This window comes from Homarus americanus, unplaced genomic scaffold (assembly GCF_018991925.1).
Source record: "Homarus americanus isolate GMGI-L3 unplaced genomic scaffold, GMGI_Hamer_2.0 scaffold50281, whole genome shotgun sequence".
NCBI lineage: Eukaryota > Metazoa > Arthropoda > Malacostraca > Decapoda > Nephropidae > Homarus > Homarus americanus.
In genome coordinates this window covers 248,738-275,099 of record NW_024742338.1, presented here as the reverse complement: position 1 = coordinate 275,099, position 26,362 = coordinate 248,738, and the positions used below count along the sequence as shown (strand labels likewise).

Below are 26,362 nucleotides of genomic sequence, written 5' to 3'. Positions count from 1 at the left end.
GCGCTCCACACCCCACTGCCCACGGGAACAATAATACCAGACTTGTTGACCTTAACCACCCTCCCCCCCGGCCCCTTCCCCCAAGAATGGTGAGAGAGAGAGAGAGAGAGAGAGAGAGAGAGAGAGAGACGAATGGAGGAAAATTCTTGTTTAATTTCCCCTAAACTATATAACTGATCACCACTGCATAACTCTACGGACATCGTTACCCACGTTTCACTTACTCTCTCTCTCTCTCTCTTTTCTCTGGTACTTTCACTTCCTTTCACTTTGTTATATGGATAGTTACTGCTTTCACTAGCCGTCTTTCACGCCTACCGTATCAGGCACCATTCCTATCACTCCTGGCACCATTCCTAGTATTTCATACATAGTTCCTACCATTCAAGATACCATTCCTACCACTCCATATAATATTCCTACTGTTCCAGGCGCCATTCCTATCATTCAAGGCACCATTCCTACTAATTTATATATATCATTCCAACCATTCCGGGTAACATTTATATACACATACGTTCACTATCATTCTAATAACCCCAAGAATTTTTAAACCTTGAAAAAATAAGGAATTGTTTGAATCCCATACCTTCTTTTCCTTCTCCCCCCTCTTTCCTTCTACAAAAATATAAATCAATAGCGATAAAGGTAGACATTTTTAGCCGCTTGAAATTCACGTAACAGAGAGAAATGTCCCAAATTGTATTCTCCAGTTTTATTTTATTTTATATATTTTTATTTTTTTGGAGGGGAGGGGAGGGGGGAGGAATGGTAATTTTTTTTAAGTGGGGTCATATTTTTGTATTATTTGGTATTATAGTTTATGGTTAGGTTAGGTTATTTATTATCGTTAGTTTTTTGTTATTATGGTTGTTGTTATTGTGGTTATTATTATTATTATTATTATTATTATTATTATTATTATTATTATTATTATTACCGTTGTTGTTGTTGTTGTTGTTGCTGTTTTTGTTGTTGTTGTTGTTGTTGTTGTTGTTGCTGTTTTTTGTTGTTGTTGTTGTTGTTGTTGTTGTTGCTGTTTTTGTTGTTGTTGTTGCGACAAATTATCAAAATAATCACCTAAAATAATAAAATAATCACGACATACCTACAGTAATAATTCCTCTCATAATTCCTTCCTTACTTATAACACTGTTTTAGCTAATTATCACCGGGGTTAGTTACAATAATACTCTACCTACTAATTAATACATACTTACTATACTAATTTAATTCAATTATTGCGAGGTAATTACGAGACTAACTTAGCTAATTATTTGCTGGACTCATAAAAACGCCAAGGTAATTATAACCGGTTCATTCATTGTGCAAATAAACACCGTGAACTATTTCCGGGTTGTGGTTTAAATACAGTTATACGAATGTGTTCTCGTTTACTCTACGTGGAAATAATAAATTGGTTAATCGTGTTTTTTTTTTGGGGAGAGGGTATTATGATCGCGTGTGTGTGTGTGTGTGTGTGTGTGTGCGTAAGTAAGTTAGGCTCAGATTATATAATTTAGCATGAGGCAAATGAAGTTAGGATTAGGTTAAGGCATTCACACACACACACACACACACACACACACACACACACACACACACACACACACACACACACACCTGGCTCCCACTCTACCTGGCGTGCCTCTGTTAATTAACGCTCACCTGTTGTAGACACTGAGTTAATGTACTGCTCAAATGATCCTCCTCACGATAGCTTGCAAGACCCGTGTGAGAGAAAGGGGCAGTGAGAGATTAAAAACACGGGAGATAGAGAGAGAAAGAGATAAAGAGACAGACAGAGGGAAATGCAGAGACAGGGAGAGAGACAGACAGACAGATGGGGGGATATATAGAGAGATAGAGGGAGATATAGACAGACAGACAAATAGACAGACAGACAGACAGACAGACAGACAGACAGACAGACACTCAAAACAAAACCAACACAGATTTTCTCTCTCTCTCTCTCTCTCTCTCTCTCTCTCTCTCTCTCTCTCTTTTTTCTCTCTTTCTCATCAACACCTTAACATAACCTACCCAAACCTAACACAAGAACTTGGGGCCCACTAAAACTTGGGGCCCACTAGGACTAGGGGCCCATAAAACCTATAAAAAATATGCCATACTGGTAAAGGAAAAATTATATCATTATTTAACCCCAAGACAAAAAAATAAAACATAGAAATATATTTTTTCCAACTACTCCCTCCGCCCCTCCCCCCTACACCCCCCCTACACCCACTCCCCCACACCCCCCCCCAAATAATATATTAATAATAATTTAATATATTCGAGATATTTCAGCGCTACACACAGTCTAAAAATTATTCTATTGTCGAGTTTGTGTTTAAGCGAGAGTTGCGGTGTTTGTGTCTTTGTTAGTTTGTTTGTTTGTTGTGTATTGTGTATTTGTTTTGTAAGTTGTAGAATTATTTTTATTGTTTGTTTATTTGTTAAGTTAGATTAGTTTAGTGTGGGGAGTCTACCAGGAGGACTGTTGCCCGCTTGTCTTTTAGTGTCTCGTAATACCAGAGTGTAAACAAATAAACAAAAGAATTAAAAGAACAAAAGTTGAACGCTGGCGACAGTAACTCCTCCCGGCCATAAGTTTTGACCCAGGATGTAACCTTCAAGTCTGGAGTTAATAGACCAAATCCCCTCCTCCCCCCTCACCCCACATCTCCTTCTCCCTCACCCCACATCTCCCTTCCACCCCACATCTCTCCCTCACCCCACATTCCTCCCTCTCTCACACTTCAACCTCCCCCACCCCACATCTCCCCTCCCTCTCCCCCCCCTCACCCCCTCCTCAACCCCCTCCCCCCACTCCACATCACTCCCCCTCCCCCTCACCTCTCCATCCCTCCCCCCAATCACTCACATTCTCTCATCCTCTGACCTCTGTTGACCAAGCACGGGCAGCCTAAATGGATAATCCTCAACATTTTTAATCTGAAAATTTAAAGAGAAAATATCTAACAGTCTTGGAGGCTGGTGGCAAGGGGTGGAGGGGCAGGACTCTTCCACCTTGTTGTTCTTGACCTGGACGGACAGTAAACCAAAGTCTACGTGAACCTTTGACCTCTGACCTGTGACCCATGTTGTCTTCAGTGACAGGGGACCTACAAGGACAGTTCCAGATCAATTTTTAATCAGAAAGTTTTAAATGAATTAACAAAAGCGTTTGGCAGTCGAGTGTTTAATCCACTCAGGCTGACGTCTTGACCTTGATCTCCCTAAGACTGACAGTTCTTGTGTCTTCTTCAACGAGGATTTCATTTAAACTCCTCTGTGTCCGGCAAGTTGATGTAAGAAAAAAAAAGGAAATCAAATCACCTTAAAATTTGCCCCCTGAGGTTATATTTTACCTGATGATTAATTAGTCTAATGCTACCTGGGGAGAGGAGGGGTTAGGTTAGGTTAGGTTAAAATAGGATAGATTAATTTTAGCCTTAGATTGACTATTCTTCGGGTGATCTAAAAAAAGAATTTCACATCAATAACTCAACGAATTCGTGCGCTAGAGTACCGAAATCCAGACAGACAGACAGACAGACAGACAGTCAGACAGACAGACAGACAAAGGCAACAGCAAAACCTAACCTCTAGGTAGTTGGGCTTTCGGAAAAAATTTATTTGTATTTATGAGTAAAGAATTAATGTTTTTATTACCGCAGCTGTTCCTCTCAGCGACCACCGTACTACACACGGGAGTCACCTTTAATCTTCCTTATATTCGTGTTCGGAAAAAAATACAGAAATCTCATATAAATTACAGACCGCTAAATAAAAACTGTTGAACCGTAAAATTCCATCTTTCTTTATGTTGATAAAATCCAATAAATATTAAGATGTGGACTGTTTCAGAATTCTTGCCGCGTGATTCAGAATTGGAAAAAAAATCTGTTGGAGAAAAATAGCTGTCAATTGAAAAAAAAAATAATAGCCCAAATCAAGTAAAAAAATAGTCAAGGTCACGTTAAAAATAGCCCGTTAACGAAGAAAATAATAGCCCTATAGACTAGTTATTTACCTCTATAGTGCGCGACATGGTATGAACAGGTGCACTCAGAACGATCTATTATCTAAATAATTATCAATTAAACTCTCGGAATTTGTGAATGAGTATAACATCACAACCCCCTCCGCACCCCCTCCCCACTCACCACCCCCTCCCCACTCACCACCCACCCCCCACTCTCCACCATCCCCCTATACCTACCTTTATCAAGCTTGTTAAATAACACAGCAGAAATTCCAATTACCTGTGTGTGAGTGTGTTGACGCTGACACACGGCACCTTTCTGTAAATTGACATTAAGTTTGGTAAATATGTGAATAGCGAGAGAACTCCCTCCCCCTCCCCCCCTCCTCCCCTCCTTCCTTCCCTTTTATTTGGTGCGCTTTGTGTGAACTTTGACCTCGACAGTATTATAGATGAAATTAATTACAATCCTTTCCCATTTCGTGAACTTTGACCTCTGTAATATAAAAAATAAACGAATTTGACCTCATGTCATGAACTTTTTCCTGTGTAATATATATATATATATATATATATATATATATATATATATATATATATATATATATATATATATATATATATATATATATATATATATATATATATATATATATATATATATATGTTGATAAATCACAAGGAAAGAATAAAATGTGTTTCTGCTTTCCTTGTGGTTATCAGCAAATACCTGGATCATGAGCACCTACAGTGATTTATTTAGGTATATATATATATATATATATATATATATATATATATATATATATATATATATATATATATATATATATATATATATAAAATATATACAATAATTAGTAACTTGTCTCTTGCGCTCCAACACTTTCCCTCAACACAAGCCAACACCAACATTTGGTGGTGGTGGTGGAGGGGAATATTATCAAGGACGAGCAGCAGAAAAACCCTATTTATTTTTTTTATTCGACCTTTATTATGTGACACAAATGACATTAATTACTGACTTCTTCCTTTGTGTTTGAAATAATTTATCTTTTGGGGGTTTTGCCGACTGACATTTATTGAGGTGAAAAGATGAAAGACCGATAGAACAGAAAAATAAAAACATTTATTTGGGATTTTTTTTTCTCGTAATTTTGGGGGATTTTTTTGGGGGGTATTTCCTGGAGGGGGTTATTTTGTGGGTTATTTGGGGAATATTAAAAAATATATAATAATAATAACCTCCAATTACACCTGTGCTAACTCACCTGTGTTGGGGTTGCCACGTATCAAGTTTAGGCCAAAATTTTTCATCCGCAGCAAAATATAAAGGAACTGCCGGTCACGATGTGTTAATTTTTTCCTTCTGGTTTTGTTTATTGTCTGACTCTGTGTTTAGGTATTTAAATGATGCAAACTAAATAATAAATAAAGCGGTGAAAAGTGTACCGGACTGAAGCAAATACCTGACTAATTTAATGTTAGAAATACGTGAATAAGACGAAAAAAAACGTTCTATTATATACTCAGTAGTTATTATCAGTATATCATCTTAAACTAAACTACATCATTAAGTAAGATTATGCGAGTCGAGCGTCCAGAAGTGACAATAAGAGTAACCGCATTACCGCTTCTGCTCATCATCCGTCAGAGAGATGAACTATGTGGGTCAGCGCCCTACACATTAAAGCAGCATGACCTTGGCACTCATTAGGATATTCAGACCTTATATGAAAATCCTGACGCTCGTGGTTCATCCTATACAACACGTGAAGGCATAATATAACTGTCATTAGCAGGTATAAACTGGGTATAAACACCAAGACAGCCCAAATGTAAACACAACAACATCGGGTATAAACTAATCTAGTAATCAGGAAGTATTTTTTGAAGCTTCATATAATCAAGCTGGCCGGGTCCTTATGGGGGGCGGGGGGATCAAAGGATAACACTACGGGATGATGTCTGATGCCGTCCCTTACCTCAACACCTTCCTGCAGGATACTACTACTACTACTACTACTATTACTACTACTACTACTACTACTACTACTACTACTACTACTACTACTACTACTTTATTATTATTATTATTATTATTTTTATTTTTTTCTGGTGTTGATGGTAGTGGTGGTAGGCAGGGCTGTAGTAGTAGTAATAGTAGTAGTAGTAATAGTAGTAGTAGTAGTAGTAGTAGTAGTAGTAGTAGTAAGCAAAAATAACAATAACAATAACATTCTTCAGGTCAAATAAACACGTTACACATTCGTTAAGGTTGATGAGACATTTATTGTAGGTTAGGTTAGGTTAGGTTAGGGTAGGTGATCCTCTGACCCACCCCCGTCTCACAAGAACCTCCTCTAGCCCTCATCACTGCCCACACACACACTTAACACGTATAAAAGTGTATTAGTAACGCCTCTTATTGAAAGCTCCCGCCACAACACCACCCTGAGTTAGTGAGGTGTATGACCCAGTTTGGGGAAGTAACAAAGGAAGACCGGGCACTTGGTAACAACACAGACGAAACCATTATTAAAGTCACCATTCGCTGTTGGGTGAAACTTGAGAGGAGACGTACATGTGTGTGTGTGTGTGTGTGTGTGTGTGTGTGTGTGTGTGTGTGTGTGTACGTGAGTGTGTGTATAGTAGTAGTAGTAGTAGTAGTAGTAAGCAAAAATGACAATAACAATAACATTCCTCAGGTCATATAAACACGTTACACATTAGTTAAGGTTGATGAGACATTTATTGTAGGTTAGGTTTGGTTAGGTTAGGGTAGGTGATCCCCTGACCCACCCCCGTCTCACAAGAACCTCCTCCTCAAAGAAGAAGCTCCTCCTCAAACAAGAGCCTCCTCCTCAAACAAGAGCCTCCTCCTCGTATAACAAGAACATACTGCATACTAAAAATCAGGTACCCGCCCATTCACTTGGTCTGAGATCGAACCAGAGGTCATTCACACTCGATATGAGTATACTAGCCACTACACCAGAGGCCAGCAATGTACTGTACTTATCACACTTAACAGAACATTCTACTTATTATTTTTTTCTTATTATTTGAGTTTTAATTGTTATCATTCTACTTATTTGTTTATCCTAAGACAAGACGATAGACTGAGAGGGGGGGGGAACGGTGGAAGGACTGAGAATAGGGTGAATAAAAGAGAGAGAGAGAGAGAGAGAGAGAGAGAGAGAGAGAGAGAGATTTTATACGTGCACTTTGTTCTTTGAATGAAATTACCCAAAATAGAAATCAAGCTGCTGGTGACCTTTGACCTAGTCTCTCTCTCTCTCTCTCTCTTTCTCTCTCTCTTTCTCTCTCTCTCCACCAAATAACGGGATACAAAGGCCCTGGTATTCGTACATAGTCTCCAGGAAAAAAAAAAAAAAAAAAATTCTCTTCACGTGACAGCTTCTCCTTACCTGTAGTTAAGTGGCGTGTAGCTGGGCCAGTTAGCAGGTCATTTTGTCCCGGCAGCACCAGCAGACGGTCGGCGTAGCGGTACTGTTGACAGGTGGCGACGCCCTACTCTACGCATCGTATCATGTTTGTTTTGGTTTGGGTCAAGTCGGATTCGTAAGTTCGCGACAGACTTCACAAATCCGGATTATTATCAAATCTTTGGGCGCACAGACAGACAGGCAGGCTATTTTATCCAGGTGTAACCCCCCGCCGTAGATGTTATTTAAAGCCTTTTGTATTATTATTATTCTCTAATTTCACTGTTGTAATTCAGGTAAACACACTGTGCGGCTTTTTCGTTCCCTGTGATAAATGGCTCTTCCTTTGTTTTTATGGGGAATCTCTTTCTGTCATGCACAAGCACACTTCAGGGCCTTTTAACTCAATTCTTTCGCACTGGCTTTCCACTACTCAACGAGGGGACAGGTAGAAGGCTTTATATGCCCTTCCTGGATGGCCGTAGCGATGAGTATAAGACCGGTGAAGGGGCGATATGATGGGTAGCGTCAGGAGGCAAGAGCTCACACGTCCACACCCGACAACGGCGCAGGGCACACTGTTGCTCTCAGCATGTGTGTACCTCCCCCTCCTCCCCTCCCTCACCTCCACATCCTCCTCCTCCTCCGTACTCCCCTCCCTCACCTCCGCCTCCTCCTCCCTTCCTACCTCACTCCCTTTCTCTCTCCTTCACTACTTCCTTCCCTCCCTCTCCTTACATCCCTCCCTCTCTCCCTCCTGCCGTCCCTCTCTCCCCTTCTTCGCCACCATTGCCCCCATTCCCCATTCCCTACCTCAAAATACAACCCCTTCCCCTCCCACGACCATTTCAACCCTTCCCTTCTCCATCCCACTTCCCTCCCTCCCTCCCTCCATCTTATCATTCTCAACCTTCCCATCCTCCATCACCATCACGACTGTCCACACCATCTCTACCATTATCACCATTGACATCACCATCACCGCTACCACCATTACCACCAGCTTTATCAACCACCATCATTATCATCATCACCACTAACACTACCACCATTACCACCACCATCACCACCATCACCACCACCATCATCACACCAGCAACACCAATGACCACTGCACCACCATCACCACCACCATCATCACACCAGCAACACCACAACCATCACCACAACACTAAGCCACCATCATCGCTGCTGTCACTAATATTTATTACTACCACCACCACTAACATCATTACTTTGTTGAACGTATTACAAGCATTATTTCACGAGTTAGATGTTAACAACCCTCCTGCCCCTGCCTCCCCTGCCCCCCTTCCACACACACTGATTAACAGCAATTTTCCCTCTGACCTTTCATATCATCCATTATTATTTTATGCTTTATATTGTAGATAATGAAGCAGTATTCACCCAGAGCTGAATAAAAACTGTGTAATACTGAGCAGTGAGAGAGAGTTAGCACAGTAGTAGTCCGCCCCAACGCTGTCATTCCTGGGTTTATTCAGTTCCATCCCGAAAGTGTTCAGAAAAAAAAAATCTGAAAAACACACGGCTAAATTTTTCCTAGTGTTTATGTGTGTGTTTTATGTCCTTATATATTACTGTTTAACAAATTATATGTTTGAAAAATGCACGTGTACCATTTTACAGTATGTCATGTTTAATAAATTAGCTGCGTAGATTAGGAAAATGGAACCCGGTTTTGTGTAGCGCATCTTATTAAACTTTTATTTAATATAGTATAATTTTATAGAGTATATTCAAGGCTTCATTACTTTATGCACATACACAGTTCCCAATACAGCTACCGTGAAAGAGGAAACACACAAGAGTTAAGAGTATATCAAAGTAGTCTTAACTGTATAATAACACGTGTGAACACTGTCAGAGTATCACAAAAATCAACACAAACATTTACCTTAAAAATATTCTGCCTGGCTTTCTCCTCTGTAGGTCTTGGCTGGTTGGTCACGTTGCAGCATCCAACAGAAATCAGCAAGCAGTGCTGGACTCCATTTACCTTTGTAGTATGTTTCCATTGTTGCGACATCTTGGTGGAATCTTTCCCCCATGCTCGTCACTCACATCAGATAGGTTTTCAGGGAGGGGGAAAAAGACAGACAGGTATGAGTGGAAGTAATGCAGTTTGAGTGACATTTGGCTGCCCTGACGTTGGTAACTTTGTAGTAGGTGATCTACCAGTGGCTTGTAGTTGACGTCTCTGTGTCTGCCAATAAAACCATTGTTGATGTTCTTGAAAGAATGTCAAGCCACTAACTCCACGTCATTCATTGCATCTCAAAATTATGATCAAACAATAGCTGGTGAGTTAGTGGACCTACACACACACACATACCTGTAATCTTGGCCTCACTTAGTTTAGGGAAGTTTCCTAACAGGTATTTGAATGCTGGAAGATTCTTGCCCATTGTCTTGAACAGTTGTTTGACGAGACGAACATTAATGTGTAGTGGTGGAAACACAATCTTGTCTTTTGGAACCACTGGGCCATCGGCTGCAATAAACGTCCTGTACCTGGAATGATTGAGTCACTCGTTGGCCAAACTTTGGTGGTGTAATGCTCTGCTCGGGCGTCCCTCATACACAGAAAGCTCATATCTTTGGTGAATTCAGTCAGCTATCCTGTTAAAAGTGGAACAACATTAAGTCTGCACAGATACACCAGCAGTGATGGGAATAATTAATACAGTTGAGAATGACACTAAGGTTATCGTAGGTCTCCTTCAGAATAACAGAATGTGCAACTGGTACACCGCGCGCCGCACACTGTAGGTGGATGCATCAATAAAAAGTCTCCAGTCATGTGGATCAGATTGCATTTCCCAGGTATTGAATAAGCCATAAATGTGGGAGCAAAACCTTGTTGAAATATAAAGTTACTAGAAGGGAAACTCTTTAAAAAATCGGGACTACTTTAATAATGAATAATCAGGAGTGATACTTGTGTTGTAGAAGACAGATTTTTTTTTTTAGGGGTGTATGTATAAGGTAGATGTAAGGTAGATAGTTCAGCTGGTCACTACACTTGATCTACCTGTAAACTTGGTCTCGGGTCAAGTAAGGTGAGGAATATAAGATGGTTGGTAAACGTCTTCCTTCAGAGAGGTGGAGCTAAGTCAAGTTCTGCAGAATAGTCGAGCGTCTCCCCTTCCTCGAGTGTTGTCATTTGGTGGTACTCGAAGTTTAGCCTGGAGGAGGACCTGAAGTATATTACCCTTGAACATGAGAGTAAGACCTTCAACATATGTCCTGTGTTGTAGACGCTCCTGATAAGACAGTTATTGGCAGTACGTGTCCTGGTTTGTGATGAGCTTCCGTGCCTCCGCCTCCTGTCTAGTCCAGGAGGAGATAGTGAGGGGGGCAGGTCGTCCAGGAGGAGATAGTGAGGGGGGCAGGTCGTCCAGGGTGGTGTAACTACTGATGTCTGTTGAGCTGTGTCTTAAGACTGGTGGTGGTGGTAATGGTTCAATTACAAGGTGCTGCTCGAAGCTCCTCCTTCTTGTCTCTTGAGTCACACTTTACTCCAGTTATTTCCTCGTCACTTTATTCCTCACTAGCAAACGACCATTCAATCATTCATCCAGACTGTACCATTGAGGGCCGTCCTTTGATCACCACCCCGATGATACTAAAAATTTGTCATGGCACCAGCTGCGTCCAGTACAACAACACAGGTGAGAAGAGTCATCAAGTATCTGGCGCCACGCTAAACTATCTGTCATCCAGCTGTCATATCCTCATTAAGAATAAACTCTGTCATCATGTAAGGTATTAACGTGTCGAAAAGTGTTACCGGTGACTGACAGGAGCGACACTAGCTGACACCCTGACTGCCTCTCAACTCATACTGTTGATGACAGAAATCACATGTACCTCATTACATACAGAAGCCATTGACGTTATACAAGACACACTTTATAAGGTGTGGTAAGAGAAAAGCACACCACACACACACACACACACACACACACACACACACACACACACACACACACACACACACACACACACACACTCACACACACACACACACACACACACACACACACACACACACACACACACACACACACACACACACACACACACACTACTTTACCTACATCAGAAGGTAGTGAGCTGTCTGGTAGGAAGGTCTGGGGTCTGGCAGGGTGGTCTGGGGGGTCTGGGGTGGCCTGGGGGTCTGCAGGGGTCTAGGGGTCTGGCAGGTGGTCTGGGGTCTGCAGGTGGTCTGGGGTCTGGCAGGTTGGTCTCGGTCTGGGGGGGTCTGGGCAGGTGGCCGGGGTCTGCAGTGCCTGGGTCTGCAGAGGGGGGTCTGCAGGGTGGTCCTGGGTCTGCAGGGTGGTCTCTGGGGTCTGCAGGGTGGTCTGGGGTCTGCAGGGTGGTCTCTGGCCCGGCAGGTGGTCTCGGGGTCGGTCAGGTGGTCTGGGGCAGGTGGTCTGGGGGTCTGGCAGGGTGGTCTGGGGTCTGGCAGGTGGTCTCTGGGGTCTGCAGGGTGTCTGGGGCTGTGGTCTGGGGTCTGCAGGGTGGTCTCTGGGGCTGCGCAGGGTGGTCTGGGGGTCTGCAGGGTGGTCTAGGGGTCTGGCAGGGGTGGCTGGGGGTCTGGCAGGGTGGTCTGGGTCTGCAGGGTGGTCTGGGGGTCTGGCAGGTGGTCGGGTCTGGCAGGTGGTCGGGGGGCTGGCAGGGTGGTCGGTCGCAGGTGGCGGGGGGTGGTCTGGGGCTGGCAGGGGTGGGTCTGGGGTCTGCAGGGTGGTCTGGGGGTCTGGCAGGGTGGTCTGGGGGTCTGCAGGTGGCCTGGCCTGGCAGGGTGGTCCGTCTGCAGGGTGGTCTCCAGGTGGTCTGCAGGGGTCTAGGGGTCTGCAGGGTGGTCTGCGGTCTGCAGGGTCTCGGGGTCTGGCAGGGTGGTCCCGGCAGGTGGCTGGGGGTCTGCAGGTCAGGGTCTGCAGGTGGCCCCGGGCTGGCAGGTGGTCCGGGGTCACAGGTGGTCTCAGGGGTCTGCCGCAGGGTGGTCCGGGGTCTGGGCAGGTAGTCTCTGTCTGGCAGGGTGGTCTGGGGTCTGCAGGTGGTCTGGGGGCTCAGTGGTCTGGGGTCTGCAGGTGGTCTCTGGGGTCTGGCAGGTGGTCTGGGGTCTGCAGGGTGGTCTGGGGTCTGGCAGGTGGTCTGGGGTCTGGCAGGTGGCACTGTCTGCAGGGGGTCTCGGGCCTGGGCAGGGTGGTCTCGGGGTCTGCAGGTGGTCCTGGGTCTGGGTGCAGTGGTCTGGGGGTCTGGGCAGGGGTGGTCTGGGGGTCTGCAGGGTGGTCTGGGGGTCTGGCAGGGGTGGTCTGGGGGTCTGCAGGTGCTCTGGGTCTGCAGGGTGGTCTCGGGTCTGCAGGGTGGTCTCGGGGTCTGGCAGGTGGTCTGGGGTCTGCAGGGTCTCAGGTCTGCCAATCACAGGGGCCTGGTCTGGGTAGGGGTCTGGGGTCTGGGAGGGTGGCCTGGGTCGGGCAGGGGCAGCCAGGTGGTTCCGGGGTCTGGTGTGGTCCAGGTCTGCAGGGTGGTCTCTCGGGGTCTGGCAGGGGTCTGGGGTCTGGCAGGGTGGTCTGGGTCTGGCAGGTGGTCTGGGGTCTGGCAGGGGTCTGGGGGTCTGCAGGAATCTGGGGTCTGCAGGGTGGTCTGGGGGTCTGCAGGGTGGTCTGGGGGTCTGCAGGGTGGTCTGGGGGGTCTGGCAGGGTGGTCTCGGGGGTCTGGCAGGGGTGGTCTAGGGTCTGCAGGTGGTCTCGGCACAGCAGGGTCTCGGGGTCTGGGCAGGGTGGTCTCCTGGGTCTGCAGGGTGTCTGGGGTCTGCAGGTGGTCTCGGGTCTGCAGGTGGCCAGGGGGTCTGGCTGGGCTGGCCTGCAGGGGTCTCTGAGGTGGTCTCTGCCCGGGGTGGTCTCGGGGTCTGGCAGGGTGGCCCCAAGCCTGCAGGCAAGAGTCAGCAGGGTGGTTCAAATCAGCAGGCGATCTGGAGGGGTCTGGCAGGGGTGGCTCCAGGGGTCTGGCAGTGGTCTGGGGTCTGGGTAGGGTGGTCCTGGGGCCTGGGCAGGGGGTCTGGGGCTCAGCAGGTGGTCTGGGTCTGCAGGGTGGTCTGGGGGTCTGCAGGGTGGGGTCTGGGGGTCTGCAGGGTGTAGTCTCGGGGTCTGCAGGGGTGGTCTGGGGGTCTGGCAGTGGTCCAGGGGCCTGGGGGGGTCAGGGCAGAAGTGGCCCTGGGGGTCTGGCAGGGGGTCTGGGGTCTGGCAGGTGTCTCAAATTGGCAGGGTGGTCTGGGGTCTGGCAGGTACTGGGGTCTGCAGGGGTCTGGGGTCTGCAGGGTGGTCTCGGGGTCTGCAGGGTGGTCTGGGGAGCCCTGGCAGGCTGGGCCTGCAGGGTCAGGGTCTGGCAGGGGTCTGGGGGCCCGCAGGAGGTCAGTCCGCAGGGTGGTTCGGGCCTGGCAGGGAGGTCAGGGTCTGGCAGCACCAGGTCTGGGGTGGTCCAGGGCCCCAGGGTGGTCTGGGGTCTGGCAGGTGGCCAAGGGTCTGGCAGGGGGTCTGGGGTCTGGGCAGGGTGGCCTGGGGTCTGGCAGGGGATCCAAATCGGCAGGGTCTGGGGGTCTGCAGGTGGTCTCGGGTCTGCAGGGTGGCCTGGGGTCTGCAGGGTGGTCTCGGGGTCTGGCAGGTGGTCTGGGGGTCTGGCAGGTCTGGGGTCTGCAGGTGGCTGGGGGTCTGGCAGGGGTCTGGCAGGTTCCTGGGTCTGGCAGGGTGGTCTGGGGTCTGCAGTGTCTCTGGGTCTGGCAGGGTCTGGGTCTGGCAGGGTAGTCTGTAGGGTCTGGGGCCCGAGGTGGCCTGGGGTCTGCAGGGTGGTCTGGGGGTCTGGGCAGGGTGGTCTGGGGGTCTGGCAGGGGGTCTGGGGGTCTGGCAGAGGGTGGTCTGGGGTCTGGCAGGGTGGTCTCGGGGCCTGCAGGTGGTCTGGGGGGTCCCGGGCAGGTGGTCTGGGGGTCTGGCAGGGTGGCCCTGGGCCTGGCAGGGTGGTCTCGGGGTCTGGCAGGGTGGTCTCGGGGTCTGGCAGGGGTGGTCTGGGGTCTGGCAGGGTGGGTCTGGGGTTCAGGTGGTCTCGGGGTCTGGCAGGGTGGTCTGGGGCAGGGTCTGGGGTCTGGCAGGGTGGTCTCGTCTGGCAGGGGGTCTAGGTCTGGCAGGGTGGTCTAGGGGTCTGCAGGGGTGGTCTGGGGTCTGGCAGGGGGTCTGGGGGTCTGGCAGGTGGTCTGGGGGTCTGGCAGGGTGGTCTCGGGTCTGCAGGGGGTGGTCTGGGGGTCTGGCAGGGTGGTCTGGGGGTCTGGCAGGGTGGGTCTGGCCTGCAGAGGGTGGTCTGGGGTCTGGCAGGGTGGTCTGGGGTCTTGCAGGTGGTCTGGGGTCCGGCAGGGTGGTCTCGGGGTCTGCAGGGTGGTCTCGGCCTGCAGGGGTGGTTCGGGGGTCTGGGCAGGCTGGGGGTCTGGCAGGGTGGTCTCTGGGGTCGGCAGGGGGTCTGGGGTCTGGCGCAGGGTGGTCTGGGGGTCGGCAGGGGGTCTGGGGGTCTGGCAGGGTGGTCTGGGGTCTGCAGGGTGGTCTCTGGGCTGGCAGGGTGGTCTGGGGGTTCTAGCAGGGTGGTCTGGGGTCTGGCAGGGTGGTCTCGGGGGTCTGGGCAGGGTGGTTCCTGGGGTCTGGGCAGGGTGGTCTGGGGTGGGGTCTGGCAGGGTGTCTGGGGGTCTGGCAGGTGGTCTGGGGTCTGGGCAGGGTGGTCTGGGGGTCTGCAGGTGTCTGGGGTCTGGCAGGTGGTCTGGGGGTCTGGCAGGTGGTCTCGGGGTCTGGCAGGGGGCTCTGGGGGTCTGGTGCAGGTGGTCTGGGGGTCTGGCAGGGTGGTCTCGGGGTCTGCAGGGTGGTCTGGGGGTCTGGCAGGGTGGTGGGGTCTGGCAGGGTGGTCTGGGGTCTGGCAGGGTGGTCTCGGCCTGGCAGGGTGGTCTGGGGGTCTGGGCAGGGTGGTCTAGGGTCTGGCAGGGGTGGTCTGGGGGTCTGCAGGGTGGTCTCGGGGTCTGCAGGGTGGTCCGGGGCTGCAGGGTGGTCTGGGTCTGCAGGGTGGTCTGGGGGTCTGCAGGGTCGGGCGGCAGGGTCTGGGGCAGGGTGGTCTGGGGGTCTGCAGGGTGGTCTCGGGGTCTGCAGGGTGGTCTCTGGGTCTGCAGGGTGGCTGGGGGTCTGGCAGGGGTCTCGGCTGCAGGGTGGTCTCGGGTCGGCAGGGGTGGTCTGGGGGTCTGGCAGGGGGTCTGGGGTCTGCAGGGTGGTCTTGGCCTGGCAGGGTGGTCTCGGGTCTGCAGGGTGGTCTCGGGGTCTGGCAGGGGGTCTGGGGTCTGCAGGGTGGTCTCGGGCCGCAGGGGGTCTGGGGGTCTGGCAGGGTGGTCTGGGGGTCTGGCAGGGTGGTCTCGGGGTCTGGCAGGTGGTCTGGGGGTCTGGCAGGGTGGTCTGGGGGTCTGCAGGGTGGTCTGGGGTCTGCAGGGTGGTCTGGGGGTCCTGGCAGGGTGGTCTGGGGTCTGCAGGTGGTCTCGGGTCTGGCAGGGTGGTCTGGGGGTTGGCAGGTGGTCTGGGGGGTCTGGCAGGGGGGTCTGGGGTCTGCAGGTGGTCTGGGGTCTGGCAGGGTGGTCTGGGGGTCTGGCAGGTGGTCTGGGGTCTGGCAGGGGGTCTAGGGGTCTGGCAGGGTGGTCTGGGGTCTGCAGGGTGGTCTGGGGTCTGGCAGGGTGGTCTCGGGCCCAGCAGGGTGGTCTCTGGTCTGGCAGGGTGGTCTGGGTCTGCAGGGTGGTCTCGGGTCTGGCAGGGTGGTCTCGGGGTCTGCAGGGGGGTCTGGGGGTCTGCAGGGTGGTCTCGGGGTCTGCAGGGGGTCTGGGGGTCTGGGCAGGGGTGGTCTGGGGGTCTGGCAGGGTGGTCTCGGGGTCTGCAGGGTGGTCTCGGGGTCTGGCAGGGGGGTCTGGGGGTCTGCAGGGTGGTCTCGGGGTCTGGCAGGGTGGTCTGGGGTCTGGCAGGGGTGGTCTGGGGGTCTGGCAGGGTGGTCTGGGGTCTGCAGGGTGGTCTGGGGTCTGGCAGGGTGGTCTGGGGGTCTGGCAGGGTGGTCTGGGGTCTGCAGGGGTCTGGGGTCTGGCAGGGTGTCTCGGGGTCTGGCAGGGTGGTCTGGGGTCTGGCAGGGTGGTCTGGGGGTCTGGCAGGGGGGTCTGGGGTCTGCAGGGTGGTCTCGGGTCTGGCAGGGTGGTCTCGGGGTCTGGCAGGTGGTCTCTGGGTCTGCAGGGTGGTCTCGGGGTCTGGCAGGAGGGTGGTCTCGGGCTCGGCAGGGGGTCGGGGTCTGCAGGGTGGTCTCGGGGTCTGCAGGGTGGTCTCGGGGTCTGGCAGGTGGTCTGGGGGTCTGCAGGGTGGTCTCGGGGTCTGCAGGGGTGGTCTCGGGTCTGGCAGGGTCTGGGGGGTCTGGCAGGGTGGTCTGGGGGTCTGCAGGGTGGTCTGGGGGTTGGCAGGGTGGTCTGGGGGTCTGCAGGGTGGTCTGGGGGTCTGCAGGGTGGTCTGGGGGTCTGGGAGGGTGGTCTCGGGGTCTGCAGGGGTGGTCTGGGGGTCTGCAGGGTGGTCTGGGGGTCTGCAGGGGTGGCCTGGGGGTCTGGCAGGGTGGTCTGGGGGTCTGGCAGGGTGGTCTGGGGTCTGGCAGGGTGGTCTGGGGGTCGGCAGGGTGGTCTGGGGTCTGCAGGGTGGTCTGGGGTCCTGGCAGGGTGGTCCCGGGGTCTAGCAGGGTGGTCTGGGGGTCTGGCAGGGTGGCTCCAGGGTCTGGCAGGGTGGTCTGGGGGTCTGGCAGGGTGGTCTCGGGGCCTGCAGGGGGGTCCCGGGGTCTGGCAGGTGGTCTGGGGGTCTGGCAGGGTGGCCCGGGGTCTGGCAGCAGGGTGGTCTCGGGGTCTGCAGGGTGGTCTCGGGGTCTGGCAGGGTGGTCTGGGGGTCTGGCAGGGTGGTCTCGGGGTCTGGCAGGGTGGTCTCGGGTCTGCAGGGTGGTCTCGTCTGGCAGGGTGGTCTGGGGGTCTGCAGGGTGGTCTAGGGGTCTGGCAGGTGGTCTCGGGTCTGCAGGGTGGTCTCGGGGTCTGGCAGGGTGGTCGGGGGTCTGGCAGGGTGGTCTAGGGTCTGGCAGGGTGGTCTGGGACTTCTATATTAGGCTCAGACCACCACGCCTTGGAAAACTCTCTCTCTAGGGATTACCGTGTAGCTATACCTCCCGTCTATATTACTAAAAGCTTATATTCCATAATTTAGTCCATAATTTGGTCTATAATTTTCAAGCATAGATTGTGACTTTTAGCCTCTAACTCCTATAATCGGTTGACCTCTCGTATATATTTTTTTCTTTTTTATAAGTCTATGATTTGTTATATCGTTTACTATAACAACCAGTCATGGAGTTGTAACGTATAGCTAATTGCTTCTTCTGTCTATGGTGACCTGTGACCTGACCTGCCATAACAGATCACCGACCCCTGACCCCTGACACCCAACATCCGACCCCGACCCTGACACCTGACTCCTGACCCCCAACACCCGACCACCGACACCCGACCACCGACCCCTGACCACCGACACCTGACCACCGACCCCTGACACCCAACCACCGACCCCGACCACCGACCCCCGACACCCAACCACCGACCACCGACCCCCGACCACCACCCCCGACCACCGACCCCGACCCCGACCCCGACCCCCGACCCCTATTACCGAATCTACCCACAGCTATAACTCTGATCCACTTAATTACCAGACCATTTTAGGTGGTTAGAGAATGACCTCGTTGGCCCCCATTAACTAGCCAAATGCCAATTAGGGTGGTTAGTTTGTCCCGCCTCTGTATCACACACGAGGTCATTATCATTTAGATTTTAATGTGTGTGTGTGTGTGTGTGTGTGTGTGTGTGTGTGTGTGTGTGTGTGTGTGTGTGTGTCTCTCTCTCTCTCTCTCTCTCTCTCTCTCTCTCTTGATGGTGTAAATGATTTTAACAGATTTACAATATTTACAAATATTTAATTTACACACTTCCTGTTCGTTCTCGTTTACACACCTACACCATTACTATAATTTACACACACACACACACACACACACACACACTCACACACACACACACACACACACACACACACACACACACACACACACACACCACTGACCAAAACACATTACAGACTTCAATAAAACTTTAATAAAATACCGTATAGTAAATATTATCGTTTAATAAGGCAGTAAAGAGAGGGTTAGCGCATCATTATTGACACCTCATTAAGCTTTGATGATAAAACTAAATTAATTATTATTTTTTTTTACATTAATTCTACATGATGAATATTATTGGAGGCTAAGTAGTTAGGTTGGGTGGGTGTGAATTATAGGGAGGGTAGGGGTGGATTATAGGGAGTGAGGTGTAGTGGGGGTGGATTATAGGAGGGTGGAGTGAGGTGTGGATTATAGGAGGGTGTAGTGGGGTGGATTATAGGAGGTGTAGTGGGGGTGTGGATTATAGGAGGAGGTGTAAATAATAAGGAAAGACACGGTAATTAAAATATAAACCAATGATTTAGAGAAAAATAAGAAAATAGGAAAAACAATATTGAATTAGATACAAAAAAAACTAATATTAACTCGTAAAAAAAAACGAATTACATTAACAAAAACATTAAAAAATAAATGGTTTATGAGCTTGTGTTTTATATCTCTTTATTTTGTCGTGTTTTTATTGTTTTTCTCTGTGTGGGTTTTTTTTTAATGTTTTTGTTCGTGGGATAAAACATTATACTGGTGGTAGTGTTAAGTATTCAAGTTAGCTTTTACCCTTAGCAAGAGAGGCAGCTGTGTGTGTAGGGGGTGTAGGAGGGGAGGGGGGAGGGGGGAGGGTGTGTAATTAGGGAAGGTTAGAAGGGTTAAGAGTGTGTGTGTGTGTGTATTGAGGGGTTTGAATGTGTGTGTTTTGAGGGTTGTGTGTTTTGTGTGTGTGTGTGTGTGTGTGTGTAAAGAAAAGTATGTACTGTACGTATATATATATGTGTGTGTTATCTGTGTGTATTTATATAATTAAGTAAAACTAACTCCATTCTCATGTATACTCTCTCCGATAATATGTGTACCATCCCAGGACACACACACACACACACACACACACACACACACACACACACACACACACACACACACACACACACACACACACACACACACATACTATCTCTTGTCATTTTTCCTCTCATAGTTAAAATTCCAATATCTAAACTTTAAAAGGAGGAACTCACTGCCCCAAGACCTCTGCCTCTGTGAATATTTAATGAGACGAAAGACTCATTACACCCAGCTGGGATGTTCACTCTTGTAATAATGAGTAAAACGCTTCTGCTGGGGGGTGGTGGTTGGGGTGGTGGGGAGGGAGGGGAAGGACTTATGTTTTATTTCCGTTAGTAGTCAAGATCTCTGTAGTAACCTTGGCTGGTGAATAATGAATTGATATGGTGCACCTGAGGATGAGTTAGGTGAGGGTAAGGCATTGGTTTTTTTTTTAATATTTTTCACACTCATTTACTCGTTCACTCACTCACCACTCTCTCTCTGTCTCCCTGCTCCTTCCTCCTTCTTCTTCCCTCCTTCCCCCCCTTCTCTTCTTCCCTCCTTTCCTCCTTCTATCCCCTTCTCCCTCCCTCTCTCCTCCTCCTCCCTCCCTCCCTCCCTCCTCCCTCCTCCTCCTCCCTCCCTCCTCCCTCCCTCCTCCCTCTCCCTCTCTCCCTCTCCCTCTCTCCCTCTCTCTCCCAACATCAGGATAAGCTAAGAATGAACCATAAGCCGCGTTAGTGAGGCTTCATTGTCTATCGAGAAACTCACTTTATCAAACACCTCAACTGCCTCTACACCCCAGGATGTAAACAATGAAATCCTTCGTCCAGAAACTCAGATTGCCAGATTTTTATTATAGAAAATTCGCTTCCCACACACCCATTTAACGGACGTAAATCTGTTATATTATCAGTTATTTAGAGAGTTTTATTTATTAAGTAATACTGATATTTATTTTAACTCAAGGAAATATTACAAGATGTGCTGGTTAAGTGTTATCAGGTCATGGGCGAGGGAGTCACAGCCATTCAGGACCTGTGTGACCTTTAAACAATGTTAGGTCAAAGGTCACGATCACATGTCAATTAATATATTTAGTAATGGGGCTCCGAGCTAAAGTGGTATATGTGTCCATGTTGAATATGTGTTTGTATGTTTATGTTTCTTATATAATGTTTTGTTTGTTGTAATATTGTATCACACACACACACACACACACACACACACACACACACACACACACACACACACACACACACCTCTGAATACTCACTCCACACACTCAACCTCCACTCACTCAACCTCCACTCACTCAACCCCCACTCACTCAACCCCCACTCACCAACCCCCACCACCAACCCCCACTCACCAACCCCACCTCACCAACCCCCACTCACCAACCCCCACTCACTCAACCCCACCACTCAACCCCCACTCACCAACTCCCCCACCAACTCCCACCACCAACCCCCACCACTCAACCCCCACTCACTCAACCTCACTCACTCAACCCCCACTCACTCAACCTCCACTCACCAACCCCCACTCACTCAACCCCCACTCACTCAACCCCCACTCACTCAATCCCCACCTACTCAACCTCCACTTACAAGCATATAATTTCAACCAACAGAAAACGGAGCTAATATCAAGGGTAGACTCAACTAAATATTACTCTTAACCAAAAAAATAAAATAAATTGCTTATTGACTCTCTTGTGGCGCTCGAGTCAGCTGGTTGGCTAAGTTGAAATCCATGTTTGTGTTTGTAATTGAACGACGTGAGAGAGACATTTACAGTGAGTGTGTGTGTGTGTGTGTGTGTAAATGACCTCTGAGCTAAAGGTGACCCATTATCTAAAAGCTGTGGCCTAATTTAACCCTTATCCTTAAAAGCCCTTGACCTGTATTGACATTTACCTAAAATAACCCTTGACACCAAAATAACTCTTGACCCACCAAATGACTTGACCTACATTGACCTCTTGACCTTAAAGAAAGTATTCAGAGATATCAGTTGCTCCAAGAGGTACTACATCTTTCGCATTGTCAGGAGGAAATGAATTTTTTCTTCAATGATTCTCACTTCATGAAATAAATTACATACTGTTTTTTTTTTCACTTTTCCATTTTTTTTCTGTTGGGTGTTTCATTTTTTTTTACTTTTAAATGTCAAGATATATTTGTTTTCTTAACATTCAAAGCCTCGAGAAGATGGCGTATGAAATTTAAAAAGACAGAGAGACAGACAGAAAGAGATACAAGCAGACATACAGCAAGAAAGAAAGGTCATATAAACAGGCAACCAGACAGACAGGAAGAGAGAGAGAGGAGAGAGAGAGAGAGAGAGAGAGAGAGAGAGAGAGAGAGAGAGAGAGAGAGAGAGAGAGAGAGAGAGAGAGAGAGTTTTGCTGATCTACGCAACACAAACAACTGGAGATAGATGGACTAGCCTCTATACTCCCCAGGTCACCGCACACAAAGTTTCATGGTGCCTGGCCAGAAACACTCGCCTCTCCTCAATAACTTTCTGCCTGTACTCGTTCTTGTGAGTCGCTGAGAGCAATACTTCCACGCCAACCTATCGACGTACTGTTAACGTCGTGTCAAGTAACCAATATCAATGTGGATAATGTTTAAAGTGATATTGATAAAGAACAGTTGATGAAATAGTGTTATTCATTTTAATGCATAAAATTTTTCGTCTGTTAGACATGATTCTTGTTGTTATTATTATTATTATTATTATTATTATTTTATTATTATTTAGCAAAAACTCTCTCTCTCTCTCTCTCTCTCTCTCTCTCTCTCTCTCTCTCTCTCTCTCTCTCTCTCTCTCTCTCTCTCTGACTCGCGCTCGTGTCAATAAGATGCTTATCGGCAAAACTCTGTGTTTGCCTGACTCCACCCTCCAGCTTACCTACCCTCTTCTCCCCCCGGCCCCCTCCTCCTCCACTCCCTACCTCCTCCCACCTCCTCCCCCCCACCCTCCCTCCCCCACCCCCTTCACCTGGTGTAGTGAGCTAGGTTATATATATATAGTGTCAATAGACCAGGTAAATGAATCTATAACTGGAGCTGTTAAGGAACTGTTGGAATAGATTGATCCGTTTGGGTAAATATTTAGGAAAGATGTTTAGCAAGAGTTGAGAGTTGTGGTATGTCCTCTCCCCCCCCCCCTCTCTCTCTCTCTCTCTCTCTCCTCTCTCTCTCTCTCTCTCTCTCTCTCTCTCTCTACATTTATCCATTGCACTAAAAAAAAAATAAATAAATAAAAATAAATGTCCCCTAACAATATAAGACACACACATTTTCTTCTTATTTCTCAACCTCCGTTTTCTGTGCTCTCCTCCCCTCTTCTCGGGTAATAACCGACCTATTCAGTACGGGGGGAGTCGATATATGACAAAATTGGCCGCGTCGTTACGATAATTTGGCTTCCTGTGTACCATAAGACCTAACAGCTTACGATACTCCGGCACTCAAAGGACGACTGATGTGACTGGTATCTCATAGAATTATTTCAGATACTCAAATATTTCCGTGGAGGTAAGAGAGAAGGAACGCCATTTTATTACTTATAAAGATTTAGCCATAGATTTATTGATGATTTTGTTGTGGTATATTATAGAACAGGACCTGGTGTTGGGGAAATGGGAGAAAAACTATTGGAACCTGACGGAAATATTGGTTTTGATGGCCAGACGAGCGGTATGGGGTGGTTTGTTTACATTCAGCTCAGAGACTACAGCACTAAATAATTTATCAAACCAACCAAGATTAAACTAACCTACTGTATTTAACGTAACCTAACCTACTGTATCTACCGTAACCTAACCTAACCTACTGTATTTAACGTAACCTAACCTACTGTATCTACCGTAACCTAACCTAACCTACTGTATTTAACCTAACCTAACCTACTGTATCTACCGTAACCTAACCTAACCTACTGTATTTAACGTAACCTAACCTACTGTATCTACCGTAACTTAACCTAACCTGTATTTAACGTAACCTAACCTACTGTATTTACCGTAACTTAACCTAACCTACTGTATTTAACCTAACCTAACCTACTGTATTTACCGTAACCTAACCTAACCTACTGTATTTAACCTAACCTAACCTACTGTATTTACCGTAACCCTAACCTAACCTACTGTATTTAACGTAACTAACCTACTGTATCTGCAATCCAAAACTAACCTACTGTATTTAACGTAACCTAACCTGTATCTACGTAACTTAACCTAACCTACTGTATTTAACGTAACCTAACCTACTGTTTTACCGTAACCAACCTAACCTACTGTATTTAACCTACCTAACCTACTGTATTTACCGTAACCTAACCTAACCTACTGTATTTAACGTAACCTAACCTACTGTATCTACCGTAACCTAACCTAACCTACTGTTTTAACGTAACCCCTAACCTGTATTTACCGTAACCTAACCTAACCTACTGTATTTAACCTAACCTAACCTACTGTATCTACCGTAACTTAACCTAACCTACTGTATTTAACCTAACCTAAATATCATAGTTTCTAGTTTGGCTATGGTTGTTAGGTTAAGTTTGGATGGTTGGTTCAATTCGCTTGCTGTCAGGAAATATTTTGTTTTGCCCGGCGGTCCCTGAGCTGATTGTACACATACGAACTGTGGTGATTTATATGTGTTTTAGTTAGTTTACCTGAGTTTTATTACCATTGTACCTCTCACCTGGGGCTATTTACTTGAGTCATGATGGTACATTCTACGTTTACTTACAATTTAATTATTATTGAGGTTTTTTCTCCGGTATGCTTAAGTTCGACTCTTTAGATCACATGAAGATAACACCAGCGTATTTCACCTTAAGATTGATCCTATTTTAACTAAACTGAACTTAACATTGCCTGACCTCACTTAACTAACCTATTTTATCTTTAACTTACCTAACAACACAACACAACATCGACCTAACCTAACCTAACCTAACAACACAACACAACATCGACTAACCTAACCAACCTAACACACAACATCGACCTAACTAACACAACATCTAATAACAACAACACACACAACATCGACAACACCCAACCCCCACCACACAACCAACAACCTAACAACACAACACAACATCGACCTAACCTAACCTAACCTAACAACACAACACAACATCGACCTAACCTAACCTAACAACACAACACAACATCGACCTAACCTAACCTAACCTAATCCCACATGAGGCAATAGTCGCCATTCACCGTCTTTTATCGTACTGTCGCCGTTAACCTAACATACCCTAAGTTAACCTAACGTAAATTAACCTAACCTAACCAAACATAATCTCAGCCAGGTAGCGTCAGGGTGTTTAATCATCAGTTGAAATAATCTGGGGGAAGGGAGAGCTAATCTGGGTAATACGACATGTCTAATTTAAGTACAATAGTTGACTAACAATGGTAAAGTACTGTAGTCTTTGTGTACAGTGTGTGTGTGTGTGTGTGTGTGTGTGTGTGTGTGTGTGTGTGTGTGGTTTAATTCCTTACCTTCCACTTGTCAGTTTTTGAGGAATTAAAAGCAAATAGAAGAACCTTGCTATGATCTCTGAGGCTCTTAATGCTGTGTGTGAGAGGTGAGAAACAGTGAGAAGTGAGGTAGGGTGTGTGAGGTGAGGCAGTGAAAGTGAGGTAGGGGTGTGTGAGGTGAGCAGTGAGAAGTGAGGCAGGGTGTGTGTGAGGTGAGCAGTGAGGGCAGTGGAGGTGAGGGCACTGAGAGGCGGGCAGGGTGTGTGTGGTGGGGCAGTGAGAGGTGAGGTAGGGTGTGTGTAGGTAAGCGACGTCTGTAGAGATGAAGCACTCCCTGTGGGATGAAGCACTTTCCCCTGTGGGGTAAGCACTTTCCCCGTGTGGGGTGAAGCACTTTCCCCCTGTAGGATGAAGCACTCCCCCTGTAGGATGAAGCCTCTCCCTCCTGCTTATCTTGTCTCACTAAAGGGCAAATTACTTTTTCCCGTGAGTTTTAGATGTTGCAGGCAAGCTATGTTATTTTTACCTGGGTATAAACGTTTTTGAAGGGAAAGTGAGGAAGTGAGGGAGAATGAGGGAGTGAAGGAAAATTAGGGAGAGTGAGGGAGTGAGAGAAAGTGAGGGAGTGAGGGTGAATGAGGGAGTAAGGGAAATAGAGTAGAGTGAGGAATGAGGGAGTGAAGAGTGAGAAAGTAATGGAGTAGAGTGGTGAGGTGAAGGAAGAGTGATAATGAATGATATGAGTGAAGGAATATGAGAGAGTGAAGGAGAATAAGTTATACGTATTCTTCTCCTCTTTAGAAATATCTCCTTAAACCTCTTGCTCCTCTTCTTCCTCCTCCTCCCTTAAAACATTTCCTTCCTCTCCTCTCCTCCAAAATACATTCTCATCTTCCTTCGCCTCCTCCTCCCTCCTCCTCCCCCCCCTCCTCCCCTCCTCCTCTCCCCTCCTCCTCCCCCTCCTCTCCAAAAAGTCTTCCTCCCGTCTCCCTTTACTGTGAAGGGTCGCCCACAGCTCACCAACATTCATTTATTTGGTGAAAGACGGTGAAGACTTGCCTTAGAGCCCAGAGAACGCAAGAGTAAGCAAGAACGGGGTGAGGGAGGGTGGTGAGGGAGGAGGTGGTGAGGAAGGGAAGGGGTGGTGAGGAGGAGTCTGTCTGTCTGTCTGTATGTCCGTCTGTCCGTCCGTCTCCTCTGATGACCAAAATAGAACCAAGTTTCACTAAACAATAAGACAAGTAGAATTAATGTATC

At 48.2% G+C, this 26,362-nt stretch overlaps 2 protein-coding genes across 4 annotated transcripts in view; both read right to left on the bottom strand.

Annotated features, from left to right (window-relative positions):
- The window catches only part of LOC121876869, a 136,090-nt gene extending 128,083 nt beyond the window's left edge, over positions 1-8,007 (bottom strand). For 2 of the 3 annotated variants that reach the window (XM_042382372.1, XM_042382370.1), the window contains exon 1: positions 7,423-8,007. The gene's annotated coding sequence lies outside the window, so the exon portion shown is untranslated. Of the gene's footprint in view, positions 1-4,271; positions 4,316-7,422 lie in introns of those variants that run through there. The other variant, XM_042382371.1, reaches the window with a different exon arrangement.
- Positions 8,008-11,654: 3,647 nt separating this feature from the next.
- The window catches only part of LOC121876744 (mucin-2-like), a 23,441-nt gene continuing 8,733 nt past the window's right edge, over positions 11,655-26,362 (bottom strand). The window contains exons 2-8 of the mRNA XM_042382115.1: positions 17,139-17,614; positions 15,278-17,050; positions 14,804-15,042; positions 13,758-14,622; positions 12,947-13,616; positions 12,664-12,881; positions 11,655-12,517 (exon numbers count right to left, since the gene is read on the bottom strand). Coding sequence (XP_042238049.1) covers positions 11,655-12,517; positions 12,664-12,881; positions 12,947-13,616; positions 13,758-14,622; positions 14,804-15,042; positions 15,278-17,050; positions 17,139-17,614 — 5,104 coding nt within the window. The remainder of the gene's footprint in view (positions 12,518-12,663; positions 12,882-12,946; positions 13,617-13,757; positions 14,623-14,803; positions 15,043-15,277; positions 17,051-17,138; positions 17,615-26,362) is intronic.